Below are 18,611 nucleotides of genomic sequence, written 5' to 3' on the forward strand. Positions count from 1 at the left end.
TGTTTGGACTCTCATTCTGACGGCACCATCATTCTCAGAGCAAGTAATGCATTGCTTACTTTCTTTCTCAGATCTGAACGAAGAAAAACCATCCTAATTTCGTCAGCACATTGGGTCCCCTTTTTGAGTGACTATTCCTTCAAGATGGATCTAATGCAATAAACCTTCAAGTTATAACATGACAAGTCTTCACTTCATTTCTATTCTGTTATGGAATTATAATTAAGGGTCAACTCAGCTTGTTGGTTGTTGCACAAACAGGTCCAGACCTCTTGCGTTGGATTTCAATACGAAGCCGTTATTATTTTCCTCCTTACTAAAACTGAAGCACTCTTTTGTTGCTGCTGGCGGACTGCCGCTTCATGTGGAGTCGACGTTTCTCTTATATATATTAGTACTTGGATTAGCTCCACATCATCAACCTAGTTTAACTACACAACCTAGAAAAACAAAAACAAAATCATTCATTCGTTCCGGTAATTAAAAAACGCATTGCCAACACCAGATTTCCTCCCAAAGCATCCTCAGGAGCCTGTTTTTTCATCTATCTGTCCTCGATCCACAAACTATCTAGTAACGGTTTCATAGACGAAGATCTGAATTGGCAGTTTCCTGATCAAACGCTTCTTTTCACCACGAATCCTTCCTTGAATGTCCCGACTCGCTGATTCTGCATCGCTGTTGTGCATCAGGCATACAAACACATCCGTTAAACAAAGACGGGAACGTCTCTGTTGCAGGCATACAAACACATCCGTTAAAGGCAAAAATAGCGTTAAAAATACCAAACACAGGAAACGTAAGGAAATATGGGTCATTCAGTCCTCTTGAAATACTGAGCATCGATGGTGAAGTTTCAGATCGAGCAAGCGCAAATAATTCAAGAATGCCATTTTTTTTTTGTTTTTGCTGGAGTGGTTCGTGCGCAACAGAAGAGTCCAGTGAGTGTTAGTGTTCTGGCCTGACTACTGTACAGTGAACGCAGTTTTGTTCAGTCTAAAACGTTTTTGGGAGGAACGCCGGATGCTTCTAAAATCAAAACCGCTATTGCACGTTTCCTTTGGAACGCCGGATGTTTGTGAAATCCAAACGTTTAGGTAAAGAACAAGAAAAAGCGAGCGAGTAAAGCCAGCGGCGTCGACTAGGAACACTAACGCTGTTAAGGCGAACCACGCAACGAAAACATCCGGTATTCCGTTTCCTGAGGATTTTTTTTTTTTTTTAAACCAAACTTGGAATTTTTTCGAAAAGGGAAATTCGGAATCGGGGAAATCAGGGAAGCAATCCAGATTTCCCAATCGGACTGGGTTTCGAGCTTCCAAACGAAAGCCGCCGCCAGTGGTGTTCATGCACATGTGCAAAATGGTTTTGAAAGCATGGCGCGTGTGCTTATGTAGAGTGTTTTGGCTTCTAAGGTGCTGATGTTTGGAGCCGTAAATTGGGTTCACAGCGTTCGACGGGGACTAACAGACTTGTGCGGATGAAGGTCTTGCGATCGGGTCTCTGTGGTTCTCTCGGCTGTGGTTACTGAGTGGACACTCGTTGGCGATGAGGCGTCCCTCTCCGGACTGGAAGTCGGACTTCGTTTAGGCTGTTCCCGGGCGTTGATTCATCTCCTGTGGGCTGCGAGGATCTCTCCCGCTGCCTGCTCCGGTCTCGTCAGAGTTTGGGTCCTGCAGGACCTGGGCGATGTACATCTGCTGCTGAAGACAGACGCACAGGAGTCAAGCACAGGTCATAAAAACACCGGTAAAAACAGGGTAGTCTACGATCGTCTGATTTGATTTTAATCTCAGAGATCATATTTCGCAACAATAAAGAAATATGAAATGATAATAAAAAAAGAAAAAATATCAAACAAGAAAATGAAATTATATTTTATATTAAGCCTGTTTTAGGACCATTGAGATTATTTGCTTTGTGCCATTATTTCAATTTCTACCCAACCCAAAATCATTACGTATGCAAATTAACATTACTAATAAAGCTAAGAATATAATATAATTCAGATAATTTTTGTATTATTTAAATAAGCTATTTAATCAGCACAACAAATACACAAGTATTGATCAGTTTTACAATAAAATGTAATTTAAATATTAACTTACATAATGAGTAAAGACCAACAATAACATACATAAAAGCATGTATTAAAAGCAATTTAATCGTACAACAGGGATAATAGTGTGTACAGCTTATTTTAAACTATTGTCAAATGAAATGAATCAAATATAATATATGGTATTAGAATTTATCAAATTAATAATAACAATAATAACATACATAACAATGGCTTAAAATCAGTAAGAATTCTGTACAACGGATACTTCACTTGTACTACACAAAAACATAATAGGAAATAATGATTATATATTTTCTTATATTACATTATGATTAAACACAGACAAAAGGCTTATTAAAATCATCCAATTAATCTGACAATAAATACTACCGTTAAGTATACTTTCACTTTACAATAAAAACAAATTATTAAGTGATTTAATATAAATATTTAATTATAACTAATAAAAATAAGTAGAAAGTAGAAAATGATATATTATTAATATTTTTATAAATTATTATGTTTTTCTTTTAAAATTACATTAATTTTGTACAACAAAACACCAGATCTCATAGCACTTCTATATAAGCAATTTAACAAAATATAAAACTATGTAAATTAAAAAGCCTCATTTAAAGGTATATATCATAATAAGTATAAAAATAGAACAAACTTTATTGTTATTCGGGTATTGAAAACCGGTGGAGATGGGGTAAATGTACTTAATTTAATGAAAATCAAAAGATTTGCAGATGTATTGGATGATGTGAAATAGGAAGTAAAAATAGTTTACAAATTAAAAGAATAGAGAAACAGCCCGTTTAACTAAGAATAGCGAGGGAGAAAACTACATTAAAGGTAAAGCTGTTTTGGTTGAAGAAACCATGACTAACCTGAGATTGTTGGATGGGAAGATCTAGCAGGACGTACGTTCTCCAATCCGTCGATCTCCGTGTCCTTGGTGTCGCATATGGAATGCCAGAGACGGTGGAGGTGAGGGCACAGGTGACTGTCTACCTGAGCTACCCGTGCCGCCCGGTGGACGTACCTGCAGCACTGAAACCAGTAACCTGTAGTTGTGCGCGCTGAGGTACTTGAAGTGACCGAAGCAAGCAGACGTGCGACAGGCAGACCACGATGGTGATGATGAGCACCAACGAAGGTAAACATGGAGTTCGGAGTCAAGAACCTGAGAACCAGACTAGGAAAATAAGCGCATTGAGTGGTACCCGATTTTCACCTATTCTTGCTCTTAAAGTAGGATGTATTCAGTGTATGGCTCTGTGAACGCACCTGGTCTCATGGTGGAGAAAGAACCGCGCCAGAGGGGCAGAGGATGGGGAGCGGCCACCCTTGATTGACAGCTCCAGAGTGGTCTTCTTGGCCAGTTGAGGGCAGGTAAGTAGTACATGTTGTACCTGTCCACCAGGTGCTTCAGGAGCATGTACATCAGTCCTGTGCGCACACACACAAGCACACACACACGCACGCACACACACAAACACAAACACGCACACACAAACACACACACACACACACACACACACGCACGCACGCACACAAAACACACACACACAACACACACACACACACGCACACAAACACACACACAAACACACATCACACACACACAAACACCACACCCACACACACACGCCAATAAACGCACACAAAACACACACACACACACACACCCACACGCACACAAAAACACAACGCGCAACACACAACACACACCACACAACACCACAAACACAACGCACACACACACCGCACCACACAACACACACACACAACACACACACACGCCGCACGCAAGCACACACACGCACACAAAAACACCACACCGACCACAAAACACACACACAAACACACACACACACCACGCACACACAAACCACACACACCGCACACAGACACCACACACACACACACCACGACACACACACACACGCCTACGCACGCACACCACAGCACACATACACACAACACGACGCACGACCAACGCACCCCGCACACAGACCAACACAACACATGCACACAACACACACACACCCAACACACCACGCACGCACCCACACGCCCACAAAACACACACACGCACACAAAACACACACCACACACGATCACAAACACACACACCACGCACACACACACACCCGCCACACAAACACACCACAACACGCACCTAAAACGCACACTACAAACACACAACACACACACACGCACACAAACCAACACACACAACACACCACACACAAACACACCACACACAAACAACGCACACACACAAACAAGCCACACACACACACACCACACAGACAACCACACACCCTCACACACTCACCACATCACAGACACAAACACACACAACACAGCACCCCACACCACACCACACAAAAAAAAAGAACCAAAGAGAAGCTTTAAGTCCACTGTGGTTTCCAGCAGAATAAAAAGCTCTATGGCCTTATGAATGAACATTACGATGGGCAAAAATATTAGTATGACAAAGTACAAATGTTCAACAAATTTAAAAATTATCATTATAAATTTTCTTAATTTAATCCATTTAAAACGCAGGAACCAGTAGTCTTAAAAAATAACCATTTTAAATAAATAAATAACAGTGTGGATGCTAAACTTATTTATTTATTTAATAGTTATTTGTTAGGGACAATGTACAAAATCCATGAATCTTACGGAAAAGATGTTTTGTAGCAGAGTTAGCAACTGCTAATTTCCATCTGCAGTCCCGGGCAGGTGAATACAATTTAAAACATTACATTAAAAATAACGGTCAGTAGCACTAACAAATACATGCAATAGTAAAAAACAATGATCATTAAAAAACTAATTCAGAGTTTAAATGAAAAGATAACAAAAAAACATCCAACCTAAAAATATAACAACTGGCAAAACATTTCTCAAGATATATAATAATATTATTGGAGTATTCTGCTAAAATTGTGAGTATGATTTTAATATACTGTTATAGTTTTGTAAATATTTAGAATTTATTTGTATATTTTGATTCATTTTAAATTTAAAGTTTTAAATTAAAGTTTAGTTGTCATGTTTTTTATTTTCTTATTCGTTGTTGTTTTTAAATAATATGTCTATCTAGGCTTTATTTGGTTTTAGTACTTCAACTTAAAATAAATGAAAAACAATAAATGTTACCATGGCAATAGGGTAAGAAACCAAAGTTTATTTTATTTCAGTTTAATGTTTATTTATTTCAAATAATGTATGTTACTAAGTCTAAAACTCCCTTTGTAATTAGATTTATTTTCCCCAAATCATGCAGCAAACAGATGAATGCACAACACAATATACTATAAATATATTTCACCAGTTTTTAGTAGCAACACTGGTGTATAACGAACCGGAACTAAAGGCCACAAAAATAACAATTGTTATGGAGGTTTGAGATGTAAACATTAATTCAAATGTGTGCAGACGGACGTGGCGGAGTTCATCAGACGTCTGAAAGAGCATCTCTGTCTGCGTGTACTGTGTGGGCTGAGAGTGGAAATACAGTTCCTCGCATAAAAGCGTAGAGCACGCACCGCCAGTCCACGGGCAATCGTGTTGTGGTGTGTGCTGTGTCTATGAGGATTCTAGAAGTAATGCGAGGCATACAAAAGCTCGGCGAGGAGAAACAAAGGATAACCTCTCAAAGGCAGCATGTCCTCCCTCTCCCTGGGTGTGTGAAACTACGCAGGCGGAGGAGTATATTTATCTGACACCCACCGGCGCGCCGGGGCCCACTCAGCTGGCGGGCAGCTTAAGACAAAGAGAGAGAGAGAGAGACGAACCACAACAAGGCGGAAAGAAGTGGCTTCGGGTGAAGCTGCAGCAGATGTGTTACCAGCAGGACGGCGCTCTGGACACACCATTCTGCGTCGTCCATCACAGCCTTTCTCACTGTATCCCTCGTCATTTTTTCCTTTTGTGGTGGTCTCCTCTCTCTCTGATTGTGTTGGCTGTGGTTTCAAGAAGGGGGCTGATTGGAAGTGGCGTGGCCTGACTCACCGAAAGGGGACGATGATGTGACAGGTGATGTGTACGTCATAACGACGGTGGAAAACGACATATCCAGGCTAGCCGCTCGAAACTCGAAACTCAAAGGCTTGATGCTGCACACAAATTTTTATCCGTTTACAATTAAAATGTAATTTAAATGTTAAATTACCATAATTAAGTAATAGCACAACAATACATACAAAAAGCATGTATTAAAAGCAATTTAATTCTGTACAACAAGGACTAATACTTTGTGTATCAGCTTTGCTTTTAAAATATTGTCAAATGAAATGTAATTTAAATATTAATATATGGTATTTAAAAAAAATCAAAAATAACAATAACAATAAAAACACACACAAACACAAAAAATCAAAAACATAAATCTAAACAACGTATACTTTCACTTGTACTACAAAAACATAACTTATAATAGAAATAATGATTATATTTTTATTAATAAAAACAACAATATATTAACAAAAAAAAAAAAATTATTAAAAAAAATCAATCAAATTAATTACAAAAAATAAAAACTACATTTATACATACTTACACTTGTACAATAAAAACAAATTAAGTGATTTAATTATAAATAATTTAATTATAAATAATAAAATAATTTAGAAAGTAGAAAATGATTATTATTATTAATATTTTTTTATAAATTATTGTTTTTTTTTTCTTCTTAAATTACATTTAATTTTGTACAACAAATACTACCCAGATATCAGTAGCACTTATATAATAAGCAATTTAAAACAATGCAATATAGCAATATAAACAATGTAAATTAAAGCTCATTTAAATGTATTATCATTAATAAGTATAAAAATAAGAACAATAACTTTATTTTTTTTATTAGGGTATTGAGAACCGGTGGAGATGGGGTAAATGTACTTAATTTTAATTGAAAATAATAAAGATTTGGAGATGTTGATGATGTTGAAATAGGAAGTAAAAATAGTTTACAAATTAAAAGAATAGAGAAACAGCCCGTTTAACTAAGAATAGCGAGGGAGAAAACTACATTAAAGCTAAAGCTGTTTTTGGCTGAAGAAACCATGACTAACCTGAGATTTGTTGGACGGGGAAGATCTAGCAGGACGTCCGTTCTCCACGCCGTCGATCTCCGTGTCCTTGGTGTCGATCTGGAATGACAGAGAGGTGGAGGTGAGGCACAGGTGACTGTCTACCTGAGCTACCCGTGCCGCCCGCTGGACTGTACCTGCAGCACTGCAACCCGTACCTTGTAGTTGTGCGCGCTGAGGTACTTGAAGTGACCGAAGCAGACGTGCGACAGGCAGACCACGATGGTGATGATGAGCACCACGAAGGTAAACATGGACGTCGGAGTCAAGAACCCTGAGAAACCAGAGGAAATAAGCTGCATTTGAGTGGTACCCTATTTTCACCCTATTCTTGCTTTAAAGTAGGATGTATTTCAGTGTATGTGCTCTGTGAACGCACCTGTCCTCATGGTGGAGAAGAACAGCAGCCAGAAGAGGCAGAGGATGGGCGCGGCCACCACTTGATTGACAGCTCCAGAGTGGATCTTCTTGTCCAGTTTGGAGGGCAGGTAAGCGTAGTACATGTTGTACCTGTCCACCAGGTGCTTCAGGAGCATGTACATCAGTCCTGTGTTGCCACCACACTAAGCACACCCACCACCATGCCACACACACTCCTAAACCCTGGCACCTGGCTTACCACACTAACACCCACACACCCACCCACACACACCACCTGCCTGCCCCCTTACACCCCACACACACACACCCACACACACACCACCCTAAACACCCACCTACCACACACACACACCACCTACCCCCACACACACACACACACCACACACCCCACCACCACCTCGCCTTACCTACAAACACACACACACCACCCTCCTACACTACCCCACCTTTTACCCCTAACCACCGCCCAGCCCACACACACACCTACCACCACACACACACCACCCACCTGCCTTTACCTAGCCCCACCCACCACACCACACACACACCACATGCCTGCATGCACACCACGCCCACCTAAACACACACCACGCACACAAACACACACACACACACACACACACACACACACACACACACCACACACACAACTTACACACACACACACACACGCACACACACACACACACACACACACACACACGCCACACCTGCCCTTTTACACACTACACACACACACGACCTACCTACCTGCCACCACTGCCTGCCTTACACCACACACACACACCTGCCACACCACACACACACACACACACACACCTTGCCGACCTGCACTTACACAAACACACACACACGCACACAAACACACACACCTGCATACACAAACACACACACTACCTTTTACACACACACACACGCACACACACACACACACACACTTTTATAAACACACACACACACACACACACACACTGCCTTTTTACAAACACACACACACACACACACACACACACACACACACACACTTTTACAAACACACACACAAACACACACCTGCACACACAAACACACACTGCACACAAACACACACACACACACAAATGCACACACACACACACACACAAAAAAAAAAGAACAAAAGAGAAGCTTTAAGTCCACTGTGGTTTTCCAGCAGAATAAAAGCTCTATGGTCCTTATGAAGCAAATTACGATGGGCAAAAATATTAGTATTGCAAATTTACACTGTTCAACAAATTTATAATTATCATTATATAATTTTTCTTAATTTACTTCCATTTTAAAACGCAGGAACCACGTAGTCTTAAAAAATAACATTTAAATAAATAAATAACATTTTTGATTGCTAAAATATTTTATTTTATTTAATTAGTTTATTTGTTAGGGACAATGTACAAAATACATTAATCTTACGAAAAGATGTTTTGTACCAGAGTTAGCAAATGCTAATTTCCATCTGCAGTCCGGCAGGTGCATACAATATTAAAACATTACATTAAAAATAACGGTCAGTAGCACTAACAAATACATGCAATATTAATTAAACAATGATCATTTAAAACTAATCAGATGTTTAAATGAAAAGCTAATCAAAAAACCATCACAACCTAAAATATATACAACATAGTCAAAAACATTTACTTCAATATAATATAATAATATTAATTGTGATTATTCTGCTAAAATTGTGATTATGATTTTTTTATATACTGTTATAGTTTTTGTAAATATTTAGAATTTTATTTGTATATTTTGATTTCATTTTAATTTTAAAGTTTTAAATTTAAAGTTTTAGTTGTCATGTTTTTTTATTTTATTTTTATTCGTTTTTGTTTTTAAATAATATGTCTATATAGATTTTATTTATTTTTAGTACTTCAACTTAAAATAAATGAAAACAATAAATGTTACCATGGCAACTAGGTGTAATAAAACAAAGTTTTTATTTTATTTCAGTTAATGTTTATTTTATTTCAAATAATTTTATGTTTACTTAATGTTAAAATCCCTGATTGTAATTAGATTTATTTTCCCCAAATCATGCAGCAAAATATTGAATGCACAACACATCTACTATAAATATATTTCACCAGTTTTTAGTAGCAACACTGGTGTATAACGAACAGGAACTAAAGGCCACAAAACTACAATTTTTATGGAGGTTTGAGATGTAACATATAATATCAACATGTGTGCAGACGGACGGGCGTGAGCTTCATCAGACGTCTGAAATGAGCAGCTCTGTCTGCGTTTACTGTGTGGGCTGAGAGATGGAAATAAAGTTTCCTCCGCATAACAGCGATGAGTCACGCACCGCCAGCTCCACGAGAATCTGTGTGTGTGTGTGTGTTTCTGAGAGACTTCTAGAAGTAATGCGAGCATACAAAAGCTCGGTGAGAGAAAAACAAAGATAACTGCTCAAATGCAGCATGTCCTCCCTCTCCCTGTGCTTTTGTGAAATACGCAGGCGGAGGATTGCTCAACCTGACAAACACAAGAAAGAAAGAGAGATAAACTACCAAAAACAACAAGGATGAAATGACTGAGCGAGACGACAAACAACCAGGATGGACAGAGTGGATAAGGGTGAAGTGCAGCAGATGTGTTACCGCAGGAGGCGTCTGGACCCACACACACTTTGGTCGTCAGTACGCAGTTCTCCCTGTACTCCTCTTTTCATCTTGTGGTTGGTCTCTTCTCTCTCTGATTGGTGTTGTTCTGTGCGTTTCCTGAATGGGCTGATGGGGAAGGGGCGTGGACTGATCTCACGAAGGGGACGTGATTGGACAGTGATGCTGACGTCATAACGACGGTGAAAAGACATCATCCGGCGTAGGCAGCTCCGAAAACCTGAAACTCAACAGGGTTGATGTGCTGCACACACCACACACACACACACATACACTACCACACACACCACACCACACAACACAACACACACACACGTTATACAAACTAAACACAGCATAGGCTGAATCACATCCAGTTGTGAAAACAGCCAGGTAAAAAGACCGTATCATTTGTGGGGAGGATGTATCTCACAAAACTGTGAGAAAAAATAGAAAAATTTAATTCATCCCGCACTATGAAAGTGGAAAAAAAAAAAGAAAAAAAAAAGGATAATTTTTTGTGCTACAAAGGAAATCAATTTATTTCAATTTCCTATTTTTAAAATGAATTAATAGTTGAAGGGACTATTAAGGATTATTTTTCCCATTGTGACATCATTTTTAAGACCAAATGAGCACATTTTACAAAATTATTGTAATGCAAAAATAAATAAATAACATAAAATAAAAAACTTGAAATAAATAAAAATATTTGTTGGTCTGGCCTTAATTGATTGCTGCTAAAAATTAAAAATAAATAAATAATTTCTGCAAAAAATAAAAAAACTAAAAAATAAAAAAATTAAAAAATAAAATAACTAAAATACAATTAAATTAATAAATATATGAACTAAAACGACATAATTAAATTAATAAATATATGAATGAAAAAATAAAATACAAATGAATGAACATCAAATAAATAAGTAAATAAATAAAAATTAAATTAAATTAATGAATGAATGAATGAAATAAGGTAAAGTTTATTTTGGCTAAAATGTGTTTAATATTCATGAAAATAATTCCCTGGGGCACAAGCAAAATACAAACAATAATGGTGCTAAACCACATTTCCTCTAAAACATTTTATTTTCTTTATGCAAAATATATTTTGGTAGTTTGGGATGATTCACGACCCAGATGGTCTTCCGGTCAAGTTTAGTTCAGACTTGACCAAAAAAGCATTAATGAATAAGAGAGTGTGTAATTAAGGAACAAGGTCATGTGAATGGTTTGTTGAAAGGTTGGACGTCTGTGGGTCTCTTCGTACCAAGTTTGACGGTGAGTCTCTCGCGCCGGCGGGGGGGGGAAGTGAGCAAACACCCAGCCGGATCATGATACATGAGCAGACCTGGATATCCGCAGCAGATCCATGGCGTTTCCGATATGAACGCCGACGCGATGACGTAATTCACAAAAAACGCTCCGTTATCAGGGAGGAAGACACACCTGGGATTACAGATGAAACCAGGCGAAATTAATCAGCACTTTCATTCAGCTACCTATAAATCCTAAACTACAAAAAACTTAAACAGCAGGTTTTATGAACAATGTAAAATAGTCACGAATTTATGTCTCATTTAATATATGAATAAAAATGCTACCAAGGAAAGCAAGAGAAACACATGTGAAGCAGCACAAAGAAGTTTAAGCGTTTCAAAACAATTTAAAACAAAACTTATCGAAACAATAAACATTCTGAATTTTACTTCATTAATATATGAAAATTTAAATAAAATGAAAAAAAAAAAAAACAGAATCTCAGTAAATTAATAGAAGAATGTTTAAATAAAATGTTACAAGTGGACAGAAAATTTAATAAAATAAAATAATCAAAAACATTCAGTTCATTAATATATGAATATTTAAATAAAATGCTACAATGAGCAAGAAAGTAAGCATTTCAACACATTAAAAAAAAATAAAAACATTCAGTTCATTAATATATGAATATTTAATATATAAAAATTGCTACAACTAGTTAAAAAGTTTGGTCAATAAAATAAAATAAAATAAAATAAAATAAAATAAAATAAGAATAATTTCAGTTAATTGATACATGAATATTTAAAATTAAATAAACATTCTACAACTGGTGAGAAAGTTTAAGGTATTAAATAAAAATCAAATTAAAACTTAAAACCTTACGTCAAATCTGACGGTTTTGGCTCGGCCAGGAATTTTTCTGCTCGAAAGCAGCGGAAGAGGAAAAGGAAAAGAAATAAAGAAAGGAAAAGAAAGGAAAACGTCCAACACTAACATAGAGAAGAAAATTTAGTATTATAAAACTGTCAAACTTGAAGTTTCACACATTTAATCAGTAACCTCATAAATTGAAGCTCTGGGAAGATGCACTAGCAAAAACCAGCAGTTGCTACTGAGACTACAAAAGCTAATAATAGTCCAAACACAAATAAAAGCCATCTGCACACATATTGCTGACGGAGGATCGCAGAGGACCGTTCAGATCAGAGCTTCAGCCCAGAGACCACAAACCAGGCCCGTGACCAGATATAAATTCAGGATTTAAAATATGCAAAGACAGACTTTCAAATAACCCTCCCACATCCACAGGGACTCTCTCCTGCATCCCAAATGTAGGCAGCAGGAGAACCATGAAGATCAGGGCAGTGGAACACAGCAGAGCATAATAGAACCATGAAGATCAGGAAGCGTGTAGCCACACCTTGTGCATGGTGGTCCTGTTCACTCGCACGCCGACCTGAGAAGACGAACGCCCCGATTATTATTAAACACCCGAGACACGTCATTTCAGTTGGAGATGACTGTGGGATCGTGGGACTGTACCTGGTCCAATGGGCTTCAAAGAAGGCGGAGTAATAGACGATGGTGGGCAGCAGGGCGGAGAAGGCCCACAGGAGCAGCGTGGGGAAAAACTGGGTGATGATTGGGTTCTAGAGACACAGACAAACACAGACACATCAGCATGAGTTTACAGTCCTAATAAATGCTTTTTCACTCATTCCAGAAGTGGTTTTCCTTTCCGAACACCTGCTTGTTCATCCCACATCTCTCTTGGTACATGAGAAAAATATTATCAAATAATAACTGAAACACTATTTGGGTGTATTTCATGGAGAACTTGAAGTCCAGGTCATATTTCACCCCAAAATCAAAAGCAAATAATAAGAAAACAATTAAGTCTGTAAGAACCTATTTAGATTTCTTCCATTTTACACACAAAATAAATTAATTAATAAAAAAAAAATACTAGCATTATGTAGAAATATTCAGTTATTATACTAACTAAAATAAAATATATTAAATAAATTAATTTAAATGTATTATTATTATTATTGAAACTATAATAATAACATTATTTTGTGAATGTAGAAAATTAATTAAATTATTATTGTTATTATTACTGATACATAACTTATTTTAATTACACACTCTATTATTATTATTATTATGGTATAATAATAATAATAAATAAATAATAATAGAAATAATAGTGAAATAAAATTAGATGGCATTATCATTGATATTGTCATTATTATGATACATAACTTATTGTAATTATACATATTTTATTATGATGATGATGATGATGGATGCATAACGTTGTAATTATACATAATTTATTATTATTATTACAATACATAAAATACTGTAATTATACATAATTATGTATCATGTAATAAATGTATCATTATCATTATTAATAATATAATGTTAATAATATAATGAATTATCCAAATAAAATATATGTAATGTAATTGTTATATAATTTATTATTAAATTATGACATTCTTCTCATTATTATACAATCTCATTTTAATTATAATTTATCAATAATAATAATAATAATTATTATTATTATTACTATTATTATTAAATTAAAATAATATAAAATACAATCTATTTGTTGATATTGTTATTACTATAATTTATTACAATATTATTAAGTAATCAGTTTATAATCAAGTTATTATTATGACAACTATACAAACAACACACACCACACCTCACATTCAATTAATTCTTTTTTTCATCAGCATTTCTTTTTCTGGATTCTGTTTTAATGTCTAAATTAAATTTGAGTAATTATTTAATTTTTAGGGCCCTATGAAATCAGTTTTATTTTCCATAAAATTCTGTTTTCTTTTTTCATTCTTCTGGTTTCTGATTTAATGGTTTTATAAAAATATTATAATAAACAGCACCTCTGATTAATTTAATGAATAAAACTTTATTTTTATTTTGTTGTGTGTACTGTCATGGCTGGTCTCTATATAAACAAACATCATCAAACATCATCACCGACCGCAGCTACGTTCAGATAATCCCACAGGCTATGGTGACGTTTGAACTGTGTCCATAGTGGCGATGATGATTGGCCGAGGACGAAGTGGTGAGGAAAGAAGAGGAGGATGAAGAGGATGCAGTTAATGATGAAGCAGCGAATCCACCAGGAAACTCCTCCCAGAGACAGATTCTCCCTGTGATCAAAACACCACGTCAGCAAACCACACACACACACACACACACACACACACACACACACACTCTCTCTCTCACTCACACACACACACACACACACTCACTCACACGCTCACACACACACACACACACACTCTCTCTCTCTCTCTCTCTCTCACACACACTCGCACACACTCTCTCTCACACACACACACACACTCGCACACGCTCTCTCTCTCTCTCTCGTCTCTCACACACACAAACACGCTCTCTCTCTCTTCTCTCTCACACACACACACACTCTCCCTCACACACTCTCTCACACACACACACACGCATACACAGACACACACACACTCTTTCTCTCTCTCTCACACACAGACACTCTCTCACACACTCTTTCTCTCTCTCTCACACACACACACGCTCAGCAGAAAGTGTAAAGTCTCTTCTCTTGATAAGCTATCATCTTCTCATGGGTAATTCCTGAACATAATGAAGTCAGCAAAGAAAGGACTGACAGACAGAGAGCAGCAGTGGCTGCTGGGAACCCAATAACAGCGCACTGCTCACTGTAAACTATATACAGCCTGCTGTGTTTTTACATTAGTACTGTCTATGAAATCAGATTAAGAGGTTTCCCCAAATTCCATTATATCTTTTTATTTTCATCTGGATTCCGTTTTAATGGCTATATTACATTATAGTAATTACTGAATTTTTAGGGCTGTATGAAATTATTATTATTATTTTTTTTTTTTTTCAAATTCAGTTAAATTTTTCCCCAAGTTTTCTGTCTTAATTTTTCTGGTGTCTGATTTAATAACAGTTTTATTAAATTATAATAAAAAACAGCATCTCTGATCAATTTCATTAATTAAATGTAACAATTTTATAAATAGGGCCTTATGAAATGTTTTATCTCTTTTTGTATTCTCAAAAACAGCAGTAATCAAATGAATGCCATAAAACATTAACAACTTAATTAATGGTAATGAAATTCCATGTTTCCATTCCAGCGTAAATCCTATTTTTATGACTCAATTAATGATCTAAGCTTAATAAAAAAAATCATTTTAAATTTTATTTATTTATTTATTTATTTTTTATTTTTTTTTACAAATTCTGTTTTATGTTTACATTTTTCTGAATTCCATTTTATTGGTTTAATAAAAAAAAAATTAATGAAAAGAATATCTGATAATTTTAAATAATAAAACTTTATCGATTTAGTAAGTTAATAAAAGACTGAAATTTAATACAAGATGGTAATCAAATGAAGGCACAAAACATCAAGTTGAATTCATCTCTAGGAAATCCTAATCCTGTTTTTATGACTGAATTCCATGATTCCACTTTGCAGGAATCATAGGGTATGCATATTCTACAGCATGCATTATGAATTGAGAAAGCAGAGTTATCTTGCAATCCAGTTTTGTGTAAAAATATCAGAATTATTTGCAGATCCATTAAATAAAGAGTCCAGAGATGGACGGTCGAGTCAAGTGCACTGCACTCTGGGTCATCTTCCATACTATTACTAACAGAGAGAGAATGAGAGAGTGAATGAGTGTATTCCTCACCAGCGCACGTTTTGGGGGTCCGGTGCGTAGATGACGCTCCAGTTACTCACATGAAGACTGTCACTGAACTGAGAGGAGCGCGGCTCCTGACGACAGTTACAGCCCTGACACTGACACGCGTTAAAGTCCTTCAGGATGCTACACACACACACACACACACTGCATCAGCAACTGATCCTAAACCATAACATCAGAAATTTCAACCAAGAAGAAACATTTTTCATTGAACAAAAAAACTTTAGAAAATACAAACATTAATTATGTGTAATTAAAATATAAAATACACATGCAAAGAGCCTAATGTGAGTTAATTAAACCTAGAGAACTAGGACTAGTATTTATTATTATAGACTAAAATAATTCAAATTTTAAAAAAAAAATAAACATGCAAATAAATCACTTTTTTTAACTGACAGAATATAGACAGAATTAACTGATTGTGACGGGATTTTAAATCTAATTATTTTTTATTACATTTAAAAGGGCCATGACATGGATTTTCTGGAAGTTCACTTTTAACATTTAAATTAAGTTTTATGGATGAAATAAATAAATAAAAATAATAATATTAATTATATATACATGTGTGTGTGTGTGTGTGTGGAAAATTGTTATTTTCAATCTTCATTCTGATCTTCTGTCTGAATTAATCAATTTAAGGCTTGTTTTTTCTACATTTCAAATTAATAATCAATAAAAAAAATATTCATATAAATATTAATTAAGTACTATTAAAATACGATAAAAATACAATTATTTTACACAATATTTGTGTGCAATATTTTCATTTCATCCATTATTGACTGAAAGAATAAAATCATTTAATTTAAAAATCTATATGTAAATAAATCATTTTAAAATTAACAGAATAGATTTAAATAAATAGACTTATTAAACAGCTCTTTGCATACTTGATTGTATTCTGAATCTAATTATTATTTTTTGTTATAGTTAACAACACTTGTGTGCAATATTTTATTTTCCAAATTACTTTATTTAGAACAAAGTAATAAAGTTCTTAATTTAGTATGTGCTCATTAGTATCAGCTCACGCGTCGCTCGTCTCATACTCACATTGCAGTCATGGCCTCGTTCTGGAAGGTGACGAACGCCATGCCCAGAGGTTTGGTGTTGACTTTCTCCTTCTCCTTCCTGTACTCCTCTTTTAGTTTGGCCTCCAGTTTGGTGTAATAACTCACGGCCTCCTCCTGCAACACCACACAGACTTACAGCAAGACTGCATCAGCAGACATCAGCAAGCACAAGAGTTTTCAGTTCCTCTGAACGATTCTCAGACGTGCCACAAACGCTTTTATTCAAAGACACGCTACAGGAGTTCATTTAATTAGTGTGGCTTAAAAAAAAAAAATCCATTATTGATTAAAAGAAAATAATTTCATTAAAAATTAACATTTAAATAGATCACTTTAATATGATCATAATATATTCAAATAATTTAACTAATTAAATGGCTATATGGAATACTTGATTTTGATTAAATTCTAATTTTTGTCAATTCATAAAGTTGTTAAATGAAACAATAAAATAACATTTTATAATATATGTAACTTTTAAATTCTATTAAAAAAAAAAGGATTTTGCTAAATACCTTTATTTATTCATTAGCCGATCATAAAAAATGTTTACATTAAGGCAACCAATAAATATTGACTCTATTATAGGTATAAATATTTATAGACTATATACACAGTCTAATATAGTTTAAATGTATTTAATAATAATATATAAATATTATATATTGACTATATCAGTATTAATCAAATAAACTATTTATAAAGTGAATTATTAATTGCTTATATGAAAGCAACCTATAAATGTTGACTTAATATTTAAATATCTAGTGAGGAAATTTATAAAGTAATTATTCCTATTTTTATGCAGTTGTTTACAGGAAAGCAACCAATAAATGTTGACTATTTAATTATTGTTTAAATATCCACTGAGGTATAACATAAACGAGTTTAATTTAGTCAATTTATAAATGATTATTCATATTTTTACACAATTGTTTGCATGAAGGAAACCAAATAGTGTTGACTATGTAATACTTCAGTAGATATTTAAACATTAAATACATTATTTTAAATAAGAAAATTAAAAATTAACAATTAAAACACAAACACAAACATTATAAATTACACATTTAAATAATCAAATAATTTACATATTTACATAATATCATATATGAAAGCAAACAATAATTGTTTACTATATTACACCTCAGTAGATAGTTAAAAATTAAACCATAAATAATTTTGTTGTATAATCATTTGAATATTAATTAGGTAGTGATTATAGGTAGCAAATGTATTCAGAGGCCATTGTCAGAAAAGGCAGAAAGTTTTGGTCAGTGATGAGTTTGTCCTCTGGCAGTAAC

At 35.1% G+C, this 18,611-nt stretch overlaps 1 protein-coding gene across 1 annotated transcript in view; it reads right to left on the minus strand.

Moving 5' to 3' along the window:
- Positions 1-1,586: 1,586 nt before the first annotated feature.
- LOC109045618 (CSC1-like protein 2) overlaps positions 1,587-18,611 on the minus strand; it is a 36,922-nt gene continuing 19,897 nt past the window's right edge. Inside the window, exons 11-21 of the mRNA XM_042766987.1 lie at positions 17,288-17,438; positions 16,214-16,351; positions 14,485-14,650; positions 12,996-13,102; positions 11,458-11,636; positions 10,188-10,428; positions 9,963-10,062; positions 7,559-7,742; positions 7,317-7,453; positions 7,162-7,239; positions 1,587-1,703 (exon numbers count right to left, since the gene is read on the minus strand). Of these exons, the coding sequence (XP_042622921.1) occupies positions 1,587-1,703; positions 7,162-7,239; positions 7,317-7,453; positions 7,559-7,742; positions 9,963-10,062; positions 10,188-10,428; positions 11,458-11,636; positions 12,996-13,102; positions 14,485-14,650; positions 16,214-16,351; positions 17,288-17,438 (1,598 nt within the window). The remainder of the gene's footprint in view (positions 1,704-7,161; positions 7,240-7,316; positions 7,454-7,558; positions 7,743-9,962; positions 10,063-10,187; positions 10,429-11,457; positions 11,637-12,995; positions 13,103-14,484; positions 14,651-16,213; positions 16,352-17,287; positions 17,439-18,611) is intronic.

The sequence above is a fragment of the Cyprinus carpio genome, chromosome A11 (assembly GCF_018340385.1).
Source record: "Cyprinus carpio isolate SPL01 chromosome A11, ASM1834038v1, whole genome shotgun sequence".
In the NCBI taxonomy this organism is placed as follows: Eukaryota; Metazoa; Chordata; class Actinopteri; order Cypriniformes; family Cyprinidae; genus Cyprinus; species Cyprinus carpio.